The sequence below is a fragment of the Carcharodon carcharias genome, chromosome 20, assembly GCF_017639515.1.
Source record: "Carcharodon carcharias isolate sCarCar2 chromosome 20, sCarCar2.pri, whole genome shotgun sequence".
NCBI classification, from domain to species: Eukaryota; Metazoa; Chordata; class Chondrichthyes; order Lamniformes; family Lamnidae; genus Carcharodon; species Carcharodon carcharias.
The window spans coordinates 112,235,970-112,253,404 of NC_054486.1; the positions used below are offsets into that span (position 1 = coordinate 112,235,970).

At 44.5% G+C, this 17,435-nt stretch overlaps 1 protein-coding gene across 1 annotated transcript in view; it reads left to right on the top strand.

Moving 5' to 3' along the window:
- The window catches only part of LOC121292386 (tubulin polyglutamylase TTLL5-like), a 266,383-nt gene extending 252,096 nt beyond the window's left edge, over positions 1 to 14,287 (top strand). Inside the window, exons 26-28 of the mRNA XM_041214236.1 lie at positions 12,207 to 12,611; positions 13,981 to 14,171; positions 14,261 to 14,287. Coding sequence (XP_041070170.1) covers positions 12,207 to 12,611; positions 13,981 to 14,171; positions 14,261 to 14,287 — 623 coding nt within the window. The remainder of the gene's footprint in view (positions 1 to 12,206; positions 12,612 to 13,980; positions 14,172 to 14,260) is intronic.
- The last annotated feature ends 3,148 nt before the right edge of the window (positions 14,288 to 17,435 follow it).

A 17,435-nucleotide genomic window follows, 5' to 3' on the forward strand; every position in this document is an offset into this window, starting at 1 on the left:
GCCTACCTACCTAATCCCATTTACCAGCACTGGGCCCATAGCCTTGAATGTTATGACGTGCCAAGTGCTCATCCAGGTACTTTTTAAAGGATGTGAGGCAACCCGCCTCCACCACCCTCCCAGGCAGCGCATTCCAGACCGTCACCACTCTCTGGGTAAAAATGGTTTTTCCTTATATCCCCCTTAAACCTCCTGCCCCTCACCTTGAACTTATGTCCCCTTGTGACTGACCCTTCAACTAAGGGGAACAGCTGCTCCCTATCCACCCTGTCCATGCCCCTCACAATCTTGTACTCCTTGATCAGGTCGCCCCTCAGTCTTCTCTGCTCCGACAAAAGCAACCCAAGTCTATCCAACCTCTCTTCATAACTTAAATGTTTCATCCCAGGCAACATCCTAGTGAATCTCCTCTGCACCCCTTCCAGTGCAATCACATCCTTCCGATAATGTGGCGACCAGAACTGCACACAGTACTCCAGCTGTGGCCTCACCAAGGTTCTATACTACTCCAACATGACCTCCCTACTTTTGTAATCTATGCCTTGATTGATAAAGGCAAGTGTCCCATATGCCTTTTCACCGCCCTACTAACATGCCCCTCTGCCTTCAGAGATCTATGGACACACATGGCAGGGTCCCTTTGTTCCTCAGAACTTCCTAGTGTCATACCATTCATTGAATACTTCCTTATCAAATTACTCCTTCCAAAGTGTATCACCTCCACTTTTCAGGTTTAAATTCCATCTGCCACTTTTCTGCCCATTTGACCATCCCGTCTATATCTTCCTGTAGCCCAAGACACTCAACCTCACTGTTAACCACCCGGCCAATCTTTGTGTCATCCACAAACTTACTAATTCTACCTCCCACGTAGTCATCTGTCGTTTATATAAATGACGAATAATGGGAGACCCAGCACAGATCCCTGTGGTACGCCACTGGACACTGGCTTCCAGTCACTAAAGCATCCTTCTGTCATCACCCTCTGTATCCTACAACTAAGCCAATTTTGAGACCACCTCATCAAATTACCCTGTATCCCATGTGCATTTACCTTCTTTATAAGTCTCCCAGGTGGGACCTTGTCAAAGGCTTTGCTGAAATCCATATAAACTACATCAACTACACTACCCTCATCTACACACCTGGTCACCTCCTCAAAACATTCAATCAAATTTGTTAGGCCTGACCTCCCTCTGACAAAGCCATGCTGACTATCCCTGATCAAACCTTGTCTCTCCAAGTGGAGATAGATGCTCTCCTTCAGAATTTTTTCCAATAGTTTCCCTACCACTGACGTGAGACTCACTGGTCTGTAGTTCCCTGGCTTATCTTTACAACCCTTCTTAAATAGCGGAACCACATTAGCTGTTCTCCAGTCCTCTGGCACATCCCCTGTGGCCAGAGAGGAATTAAAAATTTGGGTCAGAACCCCTGCGACCTCCTCCCTAGCCTCTCTCAGCAGTCTGGGACACAAATCATCCGGACCTGGAGATTTGTTCACTTTAAACCTGCCAACACCTCCAATACCTTGTCACTCCCTATATCAATTTGCACGACTCAGATGCATTCTCATCCCATCGAAGTTAGTTTGCTTTCCCTGCTCTGGATTGTCCCTATCCTTTTCCATGATTAACCTAAACTTTATGATACAATGGTCACTGTCCCATAACTGCTGTCCCACTGATATTTGATCCACTTGGGCCAACTCATTCTGCAGAACCGAGTCCAACAGTGCCTGTCCTCTTGTTGAAGTGGAAACATGCTGCTGCCGACACGTTTAACACGTTCCAGGAACTCTCACCCCTCTTGTCCCTTTTGCACTATTCCTATCCCAGTCAATATTTGGATTATGATTACTCTATAATTCTTGTACCTCTCAGTAATTTCTTTGCAATTTTTTTCTCCACATCCCTTCTATTAGTTGGTGGTCTATATACTGCACCAATCAGTGTTACTGCATCTTTTTCATCCCTCAACTCTAGCCAGAGAGATTCCTTCCTCTGAAACATTGTCTCTCTCCAGCACTGTAATGCCATCTTTAATCAATATTGCCACTTTTCCACCCGCCTTTTCTTCCTTTCCTGTCTCTCCTAAATACCTTGTGCCCAGGAATATTTAATGCCCAGTCCTGCTCTTCTTTGAGCCAGGTCTCTGTTATAACAATAATATCATAATTCCATTTGTCAACCTGTGCCTGCAGTTCACCAATCTTATTAACCACACTGCGTGTATTCTCATACATGCACATAAACCCTGAGTTAGGCTCTTTGATTTTCCCCCTTATTCTGGCCCCATCTCATGACTTATTGTTGCCTACTCTAATTCTATCTACCTTGATACTACTCTCTGATATACCATCGTTATCAGTTGATACTTCACTACTTCCCACTGCCAGTTTTTCTCCTCTCCACTCTGAATTTCCCCTCAGGTTCCTATCCCCTTGCCAATCTAATTTAAACCCTCCCCAACAGGACTAGCAAACCTCTCTGCAAGGACGTTCGTGCCAGTCCTGTTAAGGTCCCACCTGCCCCAGAACCGATCCCAATGCCTCAGAAATCTAAAGCCCTCCCTCCTACTCCATTTTTCCAGCCATGTGTTGAACTGCTCAAACTTCCTATTCTTATGTTCATTAGTATGTGGCACTGGCAGTAATCCTGAGATTACTGCTCTTCGGGTCCTGCTTTTTAATTCCCTTCCTAACTCCCTAAAATCTGCTTTCAGGACATCATCCCTTTTACTACCTATGTCAATGGTCCTAATGTGGACCATGACCTCTGGCTGTTCACCTTCCCCTGAAAGAATGTCCTGCAGCTGCTCTGTGACATCCTTGACCCTGGCACCAGGGAGGCAACATACCATCCTGGGTTCACGTCAACGGCCACAGAAACGCCTGTCTGCTCCTCTAACTTGGAATCCCCTACTGCTGTAGCACTTCCACACTTCCTCCTCCCCTCCTGTGCAGTTGAGCCACCTGTGATGCCACAGATTTGGCTCTTCCTACAGTCCTCTGAGGAACCATCTCACTCATCAGTATCCAAAAGGGAAAGGCAGTTAGAGAGCGAGATAGCCGCAGGGGATTCCTGCACTACCTACCTGTTTCTCTTAGAAACTCTGGCAGTCACCCATCCTCTCTCTGCCTGTGTACTTCTTAGCTGTGGTGTGACCACCTCTCTAAATGTGCTATCCATGCTATCCTCAGCCTTGCAGATGCACCACAGTGTCTCCAGCTGCCTGTCAAGCTCCGCAACTCGGAGCTCAATTTTCTGCAGCTGGCAACACTTCTGCAGATGTAGTCATCGAGGGAACTTTGTGCCTGTGCGCCCTCCCACATCCCACAAGATGTACATTTCACACGTCTGAGCTGCACTGACATAACTTTAAAGTTTGTATAAAGCATTCACTACAGTATTTGTTTACTAATTTATTCTAATTTACTCATTTATCTTAATTATTTTCTTAATTAATTTAGAATAATTCTTATGTATCCTACAATTTACTGTATTTATTAAATACTAGTACCACCCAAATTACAACTAAATGTTATATGTTTCTTAATTACGCAGGTATGTGTTTTAGGTATTTATTTTAATTATTTTGTTTTAATTAACTTATTTTACTTATTTCATTTCATTTTTTTTTATTTTTAAAGTTCTGCTTCTTGTTACTTATAGATCTACCTTAACTCCTGTTTCCTAAGCTAGCTTTTAACACGCTATCCCTCACACCGAGCACATACCGGCCAATCACCTTACTGGTTTCATGTGATGCCACAGTCGTTTTTTCCCACTCAGTTTCTTCAGAAGTTGAAATGCTCCCGGTTCCCAACCTACCTCTGCTCCGCTCCCAGGTAGGAAAGGCCACGCTCCAATCCCTGGGCTCTATTTATGCTGCTTCCGGTTCCCGACCTACCTCTGCTCCGGGCCCAGGACCTAATAAAGGTCTTTGAAATGATGAAAGGTTTTGACAGACTGGATACAGAGAAAATGTTCCCTCTTGTGGGGAAGAGCATAAGTAGAGGCCATCAATACAAGATAGTCTCCAAGGAATCCAATAGAGAATGCAGAAGAAACTTATTTACACAAAGAGTGGTGAGAATTTGGAACTCACTACCACAGGGAGTGGTGAAGCAAATATTATAGATTCATTTAAGGGGAAGCTAGATAAGAGTTTGAAGGAGAAGGGAATAGAGGGTTATGGTGGTAGATTTCGATGGGAGGAGGCTCGAGTGGAGCATAAATATACTGACTTGGGCTGATTGTCCTGAATAGCCTGTTTCTGTGTCATATATCCTGTGTAATCCTACATGAGTGACTTGGATGGGAGCTTGTAGTGGAGTTCCCATGCACCTGCTGTCCTTGTCTTTCTAGGTGGTAGGAGTTGCTTTTTTGGAAGGTGCTGTCAAAGGAACCTTGGTAAACTGAAGTGCATCTTGTAGATGGTGCATGTTTCATCTTGAGTTCAGGGTCCAGATAGGGTTTTTTAGGGTGTGCCAGTTACCCTAAGAATACTACCACAGACTGTTATTCATAAAAACCATTCTTGTTTATTTACGGATATATGTACGTCCCAGTATTTTACACCAGGTTGTATTTCTGCTTCCCACCAGATCTCAGTCTCTTAGTCATGTGACATTGCATCGTCGTTATATCATTAGTTACATCAGTATCAGGTGCTCCTGATGTTAATGTTTTACTCTACGTCTTTCTTTCCCCAACATCCCTAGCTCTTTATCCCAACCGTATACATACTCCTACATCTCCACCCAAAACCTCAGACTTCACAGGGTTAGTCTCTCTGGTGCCTGGCCCGAATTCCCTGATCTGGTTCCGATTTCATTTCGAGGCTGAGGATGAACTGCACTGTCCTGTCATTTGATGAGTGTCACCCATCTGGGTGATTGTAGAGTTTCATCTTGTTTCTCGTTCCTTGTCTCCATCCAGATCTAAATAGTAGGTCTAAGGTTCCATTGGTTTCTTTCCCAATGATATCAGGGCTCTTTGGTTCCTTCTGATATTCTTTGTATTCTATAAAATCTCGATAATCGAGCTCTTTCTAGTATAATGCCTTCTTCCTGTTGATCTCATATCCACACACTGTCCTCAGGCTGTGGCACTTTCAAGTCTGATGCCTGAAGTTGAAATTACGAGCTTGATTGTCTCTTTGTTGCTCCTCATGCTTCCTAACTTCCTCTCAATCGTCTGAAGTAATGTTAGGTTGTAGTGTTTGTTGTAGAGCTGGAAATTGTGTTCAGACCTGTCTTCCCATTAATAGTTCTGATGGTGAGAACCCGTTTGTTAGTGGTGAGGTTCTGTAGTTAAGTAGGGCTAAGTTAATATCTTTGTGCTTTTTCATCAATTCCTTGATTGTTCGAACTCCTCTTTCTGTTTCTCTATTTGACCAAGGGTATCGAGGTGAACTAGTTGCATGCATGAAATCATATTCCTGCACAAAGTTACAGAACATTTCATTAGCAAGCTGAGGTCCATTGTCTATGACACTACAATGTCCAGGATGTCATGCATCACAAAGATTCTTCTTAATGATGTAATGACTGCCTCCACCGTGGTGCTGTGCAGTCGAGTCACTTCAAATCATCTGGAGTAGTAGTCAGTGACGATGATAAAAACTTTGCCTTTAAACTCAAATAAATCCATTCCCAGGCATTGCATTGGCCTCGAAGGAAAAGCAGAGAGTGCCAATGGTTGACTGTGCTGTTGGCTATTCACAGCGCAGGTAAGGCAATTCATGATTAACTCTTTAGTGGAGTGACGGATGCCTGCCCACCAGGCTGACTGCTGGGTTGTTGTTTGGCATTTCGCTGTTCCCAAGTGACCTTGATGGATTTTCTGGAGAATGCCGAGTCAAGTCAAAGTGTTTCAGGGATGACTAGGCTGTCGTTAAAAACTATAAATCATCGATGATTGACATGTTTTCTCTATTCAAAGTAGTGGTGAAGTAATGGGTTGTTAGGAGTATAATCCGGCCATCTGTTCTTGCAATACCCTTTTATTTTGATATGCTTGTCTTCCTGCTGTTGTGTTTGCTTAATTTCTTGTAATTTCTTCTCATTGGCTGGTAAGTGCTTAGCAATGAGCGAAGTATATGCTTCCACTTCCTCAATAAAGTTTAAATCTTCCAGCTTGACTCCTCCTACTGATGCTCTTGATAATGCTATCAATTGCTACTTCCCTTGAATATACTCAGTAACCGAATCGTATCTCATGAGTCTCAGTCTAAAACGTTGAATTACAGGTGGCATTTTACAATTTCCTTTATGTAAAGAAGAATCAGTTTCAATTTTATATCCTAACCCCCTGATGTATTCAGAGAACATCTCACAGACCCATGTGGCTCTTTCTCAATGGTTGCAAACTTCTTTATGTCAGTGAGAGATCTTGAGATGTAATAAACTGGTCTGTTTTGCCCGTCTTTTTGAACTTGAAACAGCACTGTGACAAAGCCTGTAAATGATGCGTCTGCTGCAACAGATTTTGGCAACTCTGAATTGTAGTACGTTAGAATTTCTGGCGAAATTAGGAGATTTTTTGATCCTGTCAAAAGCATTTTGCTGGTCCATGTTCCAGCACCACTGTTAACCTCTCAATAGCTAATGTAATGGCTTGTTGATTTCTGCCAAGTTTGGTAGGAACTTGCCCACTTGATTGGCCAAAAGAATCTTTGTAATTCTTTGATTTTTTAGGCTCTGAGAACTCTAATGACCTTGGTTTTCTGCAGGTTGGCTATGATTCCCAAAGCATGCACAATGTATCCTAAGAATTTTATCGTAGACTTTGCAAATTCACATTTGTCATTTAATTTCAAACCTGCTCCTTGTTGGACTTTGAGGACTGCTTTCACTCAACGTCATGTTCTTCCCTCGATGAACCATGTTCTTCCCTCGATGAACCATGTACGAGAATGTCGAGCATTTGGCATATTACTCCCTCCATGCCTTCCAGGGTCTGAGACATTGTTCTTTGGAATATCTCAGGCGCAGAAGCAATTCTGAGTAGTAATCTGCTAAAACAATAAAGACCAAATCGGGTGATAAAAATAGTATGCAAGTTGGACTCTTTGTCCAAAAGCTGCTGTTAGCATCCAATTTTGTGAAGAGGTGCTTTTTGCTAATTTGATGGCATTTTCATCCACTGATGTCATGCGGTAGATCTCACACTCTACTGACTTGGGTCACTGAGCCAGGTTCACACAGATTCTAATTGAACCATTAGACTTTGGTCTGTGATGATTGCAGAACACCACTTTGTTGGTATGGTTACTGGAGAGATGACCCCTTGTTGTAACTTGTATTCAATCTCACTCTTGACTTTGTCTAAGAGTAGGTGAGGGATAGTCCTTTCTGTGAAGAGACGTATAGGCCTAGCATCCACTTCAGGGTTATGTGATATTCTGTCTTCAGCTTTCCAAAGCCTGAAAATAGGGATGGAAGTTCATTTTTGAATACATTACTGGACTGCTCATCAGCAATTTCATCAACCTTGTAAATTAGCATCAACTGGAAGCATGCTTTTCTGCTTAATAATGATGACGTCTGGTTTTGTATGACATACAGGGGTTCAATAACTTCTTTATCCTTGTATCTTAACCTTGCTAAGTGTTGGCCTATTACTTTTAGTGTTGTTCCTCCTGGACCTTGCAACTGGATGCTGGTTGGCTGCAATGTGGTATTTTTAAGCCATTTTACTTCATCAGATAATACTGAAACACCTATGCCAGTATCTAGCTTGAATTCTGTGGACTGACCATCAAATTCTAATTCAATGCTCCAGTTACCTCTGTCTTTCTGTGAACTATAGGAAATTTGGATCTGCAGGCTATTTTAAAATGCTTTAATTTCCCGCAGTTGTGGCTTCCCCTGCTGGGCATTCTTCCCACTTGGTAAGGGTTTTCCTGCCACATTGAGAGTACCTCAAGATGGCGGTTGGCATGTTTTTTCCCGATTTTGTGGGCTTTACTTCACTGTAATTTTTATTTTTCGCCCACCATATTGAGTGGCTTCACTTTCCCAATGAACAACTGCTCAGTTTTACTTCCTAAGCCTCGTCTGTCATGTTATTTGTACTGCCTTTCTGAGAGTTAAATCTTCCCTTGTTTGCAAAAGATCTGATTGGGTTTCATCTAAGAACCCACCAACTATACAATCGTATATTAATTCATCTCTGAGGATCCCATAGTCACAATTATCTGCAAGCCTGTACAGGCCATTTATAAATGAGTCCATGGATTCACCCAGATTTGCTGCCTCTTATTACATTTTGCCCTCTAAATAATCACATTTTTTTGAACACTGAAGTATGAATCGAATGCCTGAAGCACTTTCTCGGATGAACTCGAAACCTTATCGACACCCTGTCTTGCAATAACCTTGTTGGTTATGGGCCCTACTGCCTAGAGTTAAATATTGACCTGCCCCTTCTGGTCCTTCTTCGGCAAACCTGAACTGTTCTGTAACTGGAGAATCGCTTCCTCCGATTGTCCCAGTGTTGAGCCCGTTGTGAGCCTTCACTGCTTTGGAATGGTTCTGAGAGTAATGTGGACGCCGTGCTTACCCTACATTCTGGATCTGCTGTTGCTTCAGTAGTTTGGCCTGTAGATTGTGATCTGTACTCACTGCTGCCTGGACGCTGAGTCTGTGTGTCTGCTTTTTTTTTGATTCACTCATGGTATATGGGCTTCGCTGGCTTGGCCAGCATTTATTGCCCATTCCTAACTACAGCACTCGGGTGAGTCTTCTATCTTTTTTCTTCTTGTCCTTGTTTTTTCAAGGATTTGTAGGTCTGTCAGGTCTGCAGCCTTCTCTTGGAGTTTCCATGGGTCTTCATGCTCTGTCCGCTGCCACCATGTTTCACCTTGAGTTCAGGGTCTAGAAGGGTATTTTTTAGGTTTTGCCTGTGACCCTAAGAATGCTTCCATAGACTTTTATTTATAAAAAAAACAATTCTTGTCTATTTAGAGATTTATAAACACCTCAATACTCTACACAAGGCTGTGCTCTGCTTCCCACCAGATTGCAGCCTCTAAGTCATGTGACATTGCATCATAGTGATATGATGTTATGTAAAATCAGCATTAGGTGCTCCTAATGTTAACCCTTCATTCTACAGTGGACACTGCTGCCATTGTGATTTGGTGGTAGAGGGAGTGAATGTTTAAGGTGTTGGATAGGACTGCTTTGTCCTAGATGATGTCGAGCTTCTTGAGTGTTATTGGAGCTGCACTCATCCAGGCAAATGGAGAGTATTCCATCACACTCTTGACTTGTGCCTTGTAGATGGTGGACAGGCTTTGGGGAGTCAGGAGGTGAGTTACTCATTGCACAATTCCTAGCCTCTGACCTGCTCTTGTAGCCACGGTATTTATATGGCTAGTCCAGTTCAGTTTCTGGTCAATGGTAACCCCCGGGTTGTTGATAGTGGGGGATTCAGTGATGGTAATGCTATTGAACATCAAGGGGCGATGGTTAGATTCTCTCTTGATGGAGGTGGTCATTGCCTGGTACTCCTGTGGCACACATTTTACTTGCCATTTGTCAGCCCAAGCCTGGATATTGTCTGGGTCTTGCTGCATTTGGACATGGACTACTTCAGTATGTGAGGAGTCGTGAATGGTGCTGAACATTGTGCAATCATCAGCGAACATCCCCACTTCTGACTTGGTGATGGAAGGAATGTCATTGATGAAGCAGCTGAAGATGGTTGGGCCGAGGACACTACCCTGAGGAACTCCTTCAGTGATGTCCTGGAGCTGAGATGACTGCCCTCCAACAACCACAACCATCTCCCTTTGTGCTAGGTATGACTCCAACCAGCGGAGAGTTTTCCCCCTGATTCCCATTGACTCCAGTTTTGCTAGGGCTCCTTGATGCCACACTCGGTCAAATGCTGCCTTGATGTCAAGGGCAGTCATCCTCACCTCACCTCTGGAGTTCAGCTCTTTTGTCCATGTTTGGACCAAGGCTGTAATGAGGTCAGGAGCTGAATGGCCCTGGTGGAACCCAAACTGGGTGTCAGTGAGCAGGTTATTGCTAAGCAAGTGCCGCTTGTTGGCACTGTTGATGACCCCTTCCCTTACTTTACCGATGATGGAGAGTAGACTGATGGGGTGGGAATTGGCCGGGTTGGATTTGTCTGCTTTTTGTGCACAGGACATACCTGGGCAATTTTCCACATAGCGGGGTAGATGCCACTGTTGTAGCTGTACTGGAACACTCAGCTAGGGACATGGCAAGTTCTAGAGCACAAGTCTTCAGTACTATTGCTGGAATATTGTCAGGACCCACAGCCTTTCCAGTATCCAGTGCTTTCAGCCGTTTCTTGATATCACGTGGAATGAATTGAATTGGCTGAAGACTGGCATCTGTGATGCTGGGAACCTCAGGAGGAGGCCAAGATGGATCATCCACTCGGCACTTCTGGCTGAAGATTGTTGCAAATGCTTCAGCTTTATCTTTTGCACTGATGTGCTGGGCTCCCCCATCATTGAGTATGGGGAGATTTGTGGAGCCTCCTCCTCCAGTGAGTTGTTTAATGTTGCCTTGATGTCAAGGGCAGTCACTCTCACCTCACCTTTTGAGTTTATCTCTTTTTTCAACTTTTGAACGAAGGCTATAAGAGGTTAGGAGCTGAGTGGCCCTGGTGGAACCCAAACTGCTGCACACAAACCTCCTCACACATCTCTTTGCCTCACCCTATCAGCATATCCTTCTATTCCTCCATTATTCATGTACTTATCTCGCTTCCCCATGGATTAGTGTACCATTGAAAAGATTGTTGCCTTATTGTGAATATCTAGTTCATAATTCATGTGTTTTAGAATATAATTTTTAGTTTTAGGAATTAAAGTTTTAACTGTAGATAAATGGGAGCACCTGGGTAAGAAATTGTAAGGCATCTCAAGCGAATGTGCTTTAAACAAGCTTGGAATTCATTTCAATTAAAAGCTAACCTATATTTATCTCAACAAGGTGAGAGGGAGAAGTTTAAAACTTGAACAATGAATGACCCATCTCTGGGCTTGTAATGGAGCCATAAAGCCTATACCTAATTCAATAAAATTATGTATGTAGTCCCTGGATCAGAATAAGGTAAAACCAGGTTGTAAACAAGAGAGTTCCTTACCCGGCTGGCAATTCCACGAGAGGGGCTGGTAAACATCCATTAGTAATCTAAATTATTCATATGGATTACAGAATCATAGTTGCGTTGAAGATGAAAATAATTCATTTGCATTTCTCTTTGAACCATCCCAAAGCAAGCCACATTCCCATGGTGATAGTGATTCATGTTGAAGCTTTGGTTAGAAGGTTCTTTTATTTAATTTATCTGTGTATGTTTACTGACAGAAGCAAGCAGTCCTGTTTGGAGAACAGTCTGAGGCAGTTGTAGCTTTGCTTTGGTGTAGACTATATCTCACCAAATTGAGAGAGCCAACAGGAGGTGACAGTCAGCTAGGCTTACCTTTCAAGCAGAGAAAATATTGACATAATTCACTGCATGGAATGCGGGTATGGGCTCAATCGCAGTTTGCATCTTGTGAGGGAAAAGCAGCAGGAAGATTTGCTCTAGCTAGCAGCTAGTGGAAGAAATCTACCATGGTCCTCACAGAGGTTTGTGGCAGAAAGCAGTCAGCAGCCTTAGCATGGAAAGCTGTGAGAAGGCAGTTGGGTATTTGCTAGCAACCTGAACAAGGAGTTGAGGCATCCACAGTCGTGAGCTCTGTAAAGAAAAGGCGGAGGGTCACATAGATAAAAAGCTAATGGAAGGACCCCCATAGAATCTTATCACAGAGGATAGCTGGAACATTGAAGAGAATTGAAGTGAATTCAGGAGGGCTGTAGCATACCTTTGGGTTGGACCCAGGAAAAGTGAATGAACCTTCAAGATTTTGTGAAATATGGGAACTCTTGAGGGAAAGTAAAAAGTAGAACTGAGTTTATAGCATAAGCCTTTATATGCAATGGTGTTATTGTTAATAGTGATTGCTTGTTTAATTTGTTCAAAAAAAGTAAAATCTTGTTGCATAGTTCTGTTAGCTAATTGTTGGGTGTTTGGATTTCTTCTTTAAATGTTAATGGCCTGTCACAGTCTGTGTAAATCATGCTTTGTGCCTTGTTTGTCTTTAATCTCCTGATAGCTGAGGTTCCACAAGTAACTATGATTGCTCTGCCATTCTCTCCTATTCTGCAGGACCAGATGTACCCAAGGAGGAAGATTCAAGTGCCTCAGATGGATCAGGTGATGGCAGGCTCTATCTTACAGAGAGCCCCTTGATGCAGGACTCTTCCAGTCATCATGTTCATCCTCCACACACAGCTTTACAGCAGGGAGGCAGCCAACCCCTGCCCACTTCCTTGCCAACCTGCACGACTGCAGTCCAGGATCTAGCCACCTTGCTGGCTGAGGCCGTGGGCAGGACTGGCACAGGGGCCTTCAGGCCAGGCTCAGCCATCGCGACATCTCGAAACTCTCAGAACCCAGGCAGGTTACAACGACCTACTTCCAGCACTCTTCCTATTGCTTCAGCGTCTTCCTTCCAGGCGGCTACCCAGATCTACAGCCGGAAACTATCCCGGCCAGTCTCAGCCACAGCTGGTGAGTGCGCTTGGAACTGAGGAAGCAGCCTTGTCCCCTTTCAGCTTAGCTTCCCGAAATATAGAAATAGAGATAAATATATACTTAGAAATGCAATTTCTTTCCCCACTATAGTGACAGATGGTGCGACCATGCCTGCACCTTGATAGATGTACCCAGTACTGACCGGTTGCTTTGCCAGGCCTCCTTACACACAGTGTCATGTAAAGCATGAACTGCCACGACTGAACTGTTCCTGATGAACCAGCCTGTGTAACAGTTAGTAAGGCCTTCACACATCTGTAACCCACCATGCCTGCTGTCATAACTCAACTTGAGATAAGAGTTTGTGCTCATTATCAGTTTGCCAAGGTGAAGTATGGTCACCTCTTTGGCCAGGTGCATGTGTGTGCATACTGGAGCCTGGAAGGGGCTCTGCTTGGCCTCCTGTAGGTTCCCCTCTCTCCCTTCCCCGCCCACATTTTACTAAACATTTTGGACAGGGAATTCCCATTGGGAAACCCATCGGGGGCAACATTTTTTTAAAAATTGCCGCAAGGATATAAGTTGTATGAGGCAAAGCTCCCACCTGACAAATCAGTTGAAGAAATGGTCTGGAAAACGGCCTCAATACTGGTGAACTTGCTCTTCTTTTGTTGACTCCTGTTGACTTTGCTTGTGTGCTCTCCTCAGTACCTGGAGAATAAGCTGAAGAGGAAAAAAGGAGGTATCATAGCAGCAGTCCTACGTTTAGCATGCGGTAATGAAGGCTTCACCTGTGTTAGCCACCCCTGCTGCCCACGAGAGGTGCCCGTTATGTGGAAAAGGGTCAGAATCTTGGTATTACAAGACCAAGCCTCTTAATGGTCTATAATTTTCCCATTCACCCACCCGTGCACCAAATGCTATGGAGAGGCCCACTCCTGTACTACTGTTACTGCCTACTTAGACTGGCTGTTGGGAGTTGCCCAGTCGAGACCTGAGGTCAACCCCATTCTTTCAGCTCTTCCCCTTTCTCCCATGGTTAAAAGACAGGATGTGAACAGGTACATCTTCTGACTGTGTGACTGACACATTTACAGGTCGAGGGAGACTGAGTGCCTTTTGCTCTCACTGCTGATGATCCAATCAGTCATTTTTTGATTGAAAGGCATTGACTGGAAAAAGTGCAGGGCAGTAGCTGCACCAGCAGGCAAGGTGGCAGCGGTGTTTAGGTACTGACCTTACTGCATAATGTGAACATAGGAGCAGGAATAGGCCATTGGCCCCTTGCGCCTGCTCTGCCATTTAACTAGATAATGGCCGATCATCTATCTCAACGCCACCTTCCTGCACTATCCCCCGTATCCCTTGCTGAATGACTCATGTTGTGGCTGTGCCCCTCTCCTAGGATCGGGTGTGCGATACCTCCAACGGCAGCGTGCAGGAACAGTTGGCACACTCGGGGAAGGTGATCACCGCCCCACTCCAAGCGAAGACTTGAACCATGAAGCCATCTCCATCGTGCTGCAGCGCTTGGCAGCGAAGCAGAAAGCTCGGCAATACTCAGCCTCCAGTCATCTCAATCTCCTAACGCAGCAAGTGAGTAATGCCTACCCTCAACCTAGCGCAGCATCATGCTGCAAAAAAACTAATTGACCATAGTCTGAACTCTTGTATCTCTGTGCAAGGCGAACAGGTTCTCAGCTAAAGGTTAAGTGAGCCACTCGAACTGCCAACACCAAGTAGTGGAATTCTGGGTTCTTACCATCCAGACTTGGAGTTGTGTGTAGAGAGACAATTCTGATCTGTATAACACTGGAGCTCAGTACTGGTGGGGACAGTCCTGTCACTGTATAACACTGGGGCACAGTACTCATGGGTACAGTTCTGTCACTGTTTAACATTAGGTACAGTACCAGTGTATACTGGTCTGTCACTGTATAACACAGATACAGGCCTGTCACTATATAACATTGGGATAGAGTACTGGTGGGTGCAGGTCTGTCATTGGATAGCACTGAGGTAAGTACTGTGGGTACAGGCCTCACTGTGTAACACTGGGTTGCTGTACTGGGTATAGGTCTGTTACTGTATAACACTGGGGTACAGTACTGGTGGATACGAGTCTGACACTGCATAACACGGGCATAGTACTGGTGAGCGATATTGTCCGGTATCTGGGTGGAATAGATGAAGAGGATAACACAAGAAGCGAAGTCAAATCTGAAGTATAATTCTTTCTCATATATAATATTGGTACCAAGAGGACAAACTCATGAGTCAGTGGTGACTCAGTTGGCAGTGCGATGTGAGCTGAATGGATGACAGCCGCATCTCCAAAAGACACGTCCTATGGCGAACTTTCTGTCAGCACAAGACTAACAGGTCGCCCATGTCTGTGATACAAGGATGCCTATAAGTGAGACCTCAAGTTGAGTCGATACATAGGAAATCCTCACTGCTGGCCGGAGTGCCTAGAGACAAGCCTCCAGGAAGGGCATGGACAAAGCAGAGGACAAAAATGGCCAAATGGTGGAGCATGTCGCAGTACAAGTGACGGACTTGTGGAATCTTGCTGTGGTCTGCACTGCTTCACCGGTCTTCATGCTCGTTTCAGTTAACTTTGGGCCAACACTATTCAAGTGCCAGCTGTGGAAGGCACTACCATTCATGAACGACTGGACAATGTTCAGTCCGGAAGTGACATACACCCTGGGCTTCGCCTCCGAGATGGACAGATGCCAATAATGATTAATTCAATAAGCATTGGCACCAACAAATGGATTTAGCAACACTGCTGGATATTTGCTGGTAGAGGGGTCCCATTCTAGGAGCTTTACTAGAAGTGTGACTTATTGAGAGATATTGAAGGTGAGGTTAGAAGCAACAGTCTGGACTTTCAAATGGCTGGACAGGACTCGCAGGTGTGTAAGTTTGAGATGCTTTTGGCTATGAAGGATATTTCTATGGCTCTAAGTTCAGTTTCTGGAGTTGCCCGGGTTGTTGATTGGGGGATTCAGTGATGGTTCTGCATCAAGGGGCGATGGTTAGATTCTCTCTTGATGGAGGTGGTCATTGCCTGGTACTCCTGTGGCACACATTTTACTTGCCATTTGTCAGCCCAAGCCTGGATATTGTCTGGGTCTTGCTGCATTTGGACATGGACTACTTCAGTATGTGAGGAGTCGTGAATGGTGCTGAACATTGTGCAATCATCAGCGAACATCCCCACTTCTGACTTGGTGATGGAAGGAATGTCATTGATGAAGCAGCTGAAGATGGTTGGGCCGAGGACACTACCCTGAGGAACTCCTTCAGTGATGTCCTGGAGCTGAGATGACTGCCCTCCAACAACCACAACCATCTCCCTTTGTGCTAGGTATGACTCCAACCAGCGGAGAGTTTTCCCCCTGATTCCCATTGACTCCAGTTTTGCTAGGGCTCCTTGATGCCACACTCGGTCAAATGCTGCCTTGATGTCAAGGGCAGTCATCCTCACCTCACCTCTGGAGTTCAGCTCTTTTGTCCATGTTTGGACCAAGGCTGTAATGAGGTCAGGAGCTGAATGGCCCTGGTGGAACCCAAACTGGGTGTCAGTGAGCAGGTTATTGCTAAGCAAGTGCCGCTTGTTGGCACTGTTGATGACCCCTTCCCTTACTTTACCGATGATGGAGAGTAGACTGATGGGGTGGGAATTGGCCGGGTTGGATTTGTCTGCTTTTTGTGCACAGGACATACCTGGGCAATTTTCCACATAGCGGGGTAGATGCCACTGTTGTAGCTGTACTGGAACACTCAGCTAGGGACATGGCAAGTTCTAGAGCACAAGTCTTCAGTACTATTGCTGGAATATTGTCAGGACCCACAGCCTTTCCAGTATCCAGTGCTTTCAGCCGTTTCTTGATATCACGTGGAATGAATTGAATTGGCTGAAGACTGGCATCTGTGATGCTGGGAACCTCAGGAGGAGGCCAAGATGGATCATCCACTCGGCACTTCTGGCTGAAGATTGTTGCAAATGCTTCAGCTTTATCTTTTGCACTGATGTGCTGGGCTCCCCCATCATTGAGTATGGGGAGATTTGTGGAGCCTCCTCCTCCAGTGAGTTGTTTAATGTTGCCTTGATGTCAAGGGCAGTCACTCTCACCTCACCTTTTGAGTTTATCTCTTTTTTCAACTTTTGAACGAAGGCTATAAGAGGTTAGGAGCTGAGTGGCCCTGGTGGAACCCAAACTGCTGCACACAAACCTCCTCACACATCTCTTTGCCTCACCCTATCAGCATATCCTTCTATTCCTCCATTATTCATGTACTTATCTCGCTTCCCCATGGATTAGTGTACCATTGAAAAGATTGTTGCCTTATTGTGAATATCTAGTTCATAATTCATGTGTTTTAGAATATAATTTTTAGTTTTAGGAATTAAAGTTTTAACTGTAGATAAATGGGAGCACCTGGGTAAGAAATTGTAAGGCATCTCAAGCGAATGTGCTTTAAACAAGCTTGGAATTCATTTCAATTAAAAGCTAACCTATATTTATCTCAACAAGGTGAGAGGGAGAAGTTTAAAACTTGAACAATGAATGACCCATCTCTGGGCTTGTAATGGAGCCATAAAGCCTATACCTAATTCAATAAAATTATGTATGTAGTCCCTGGATCAGAATAAGGTAAAACCAGGTTGTAAACAAGAGAGTTCCTTACCCGGCTGGCAATTCCACGAGAGGGGCTGGTAAACATCCATTAGTAATCTAAATTATTCATATGGATTACAGAATCATAGTTGCGTTGAAGATGAAAATAATTCATTTGCATTTCTCTTTGAACCATCCCAAAGCAAGCCACATTCCCATGGTGATAGTG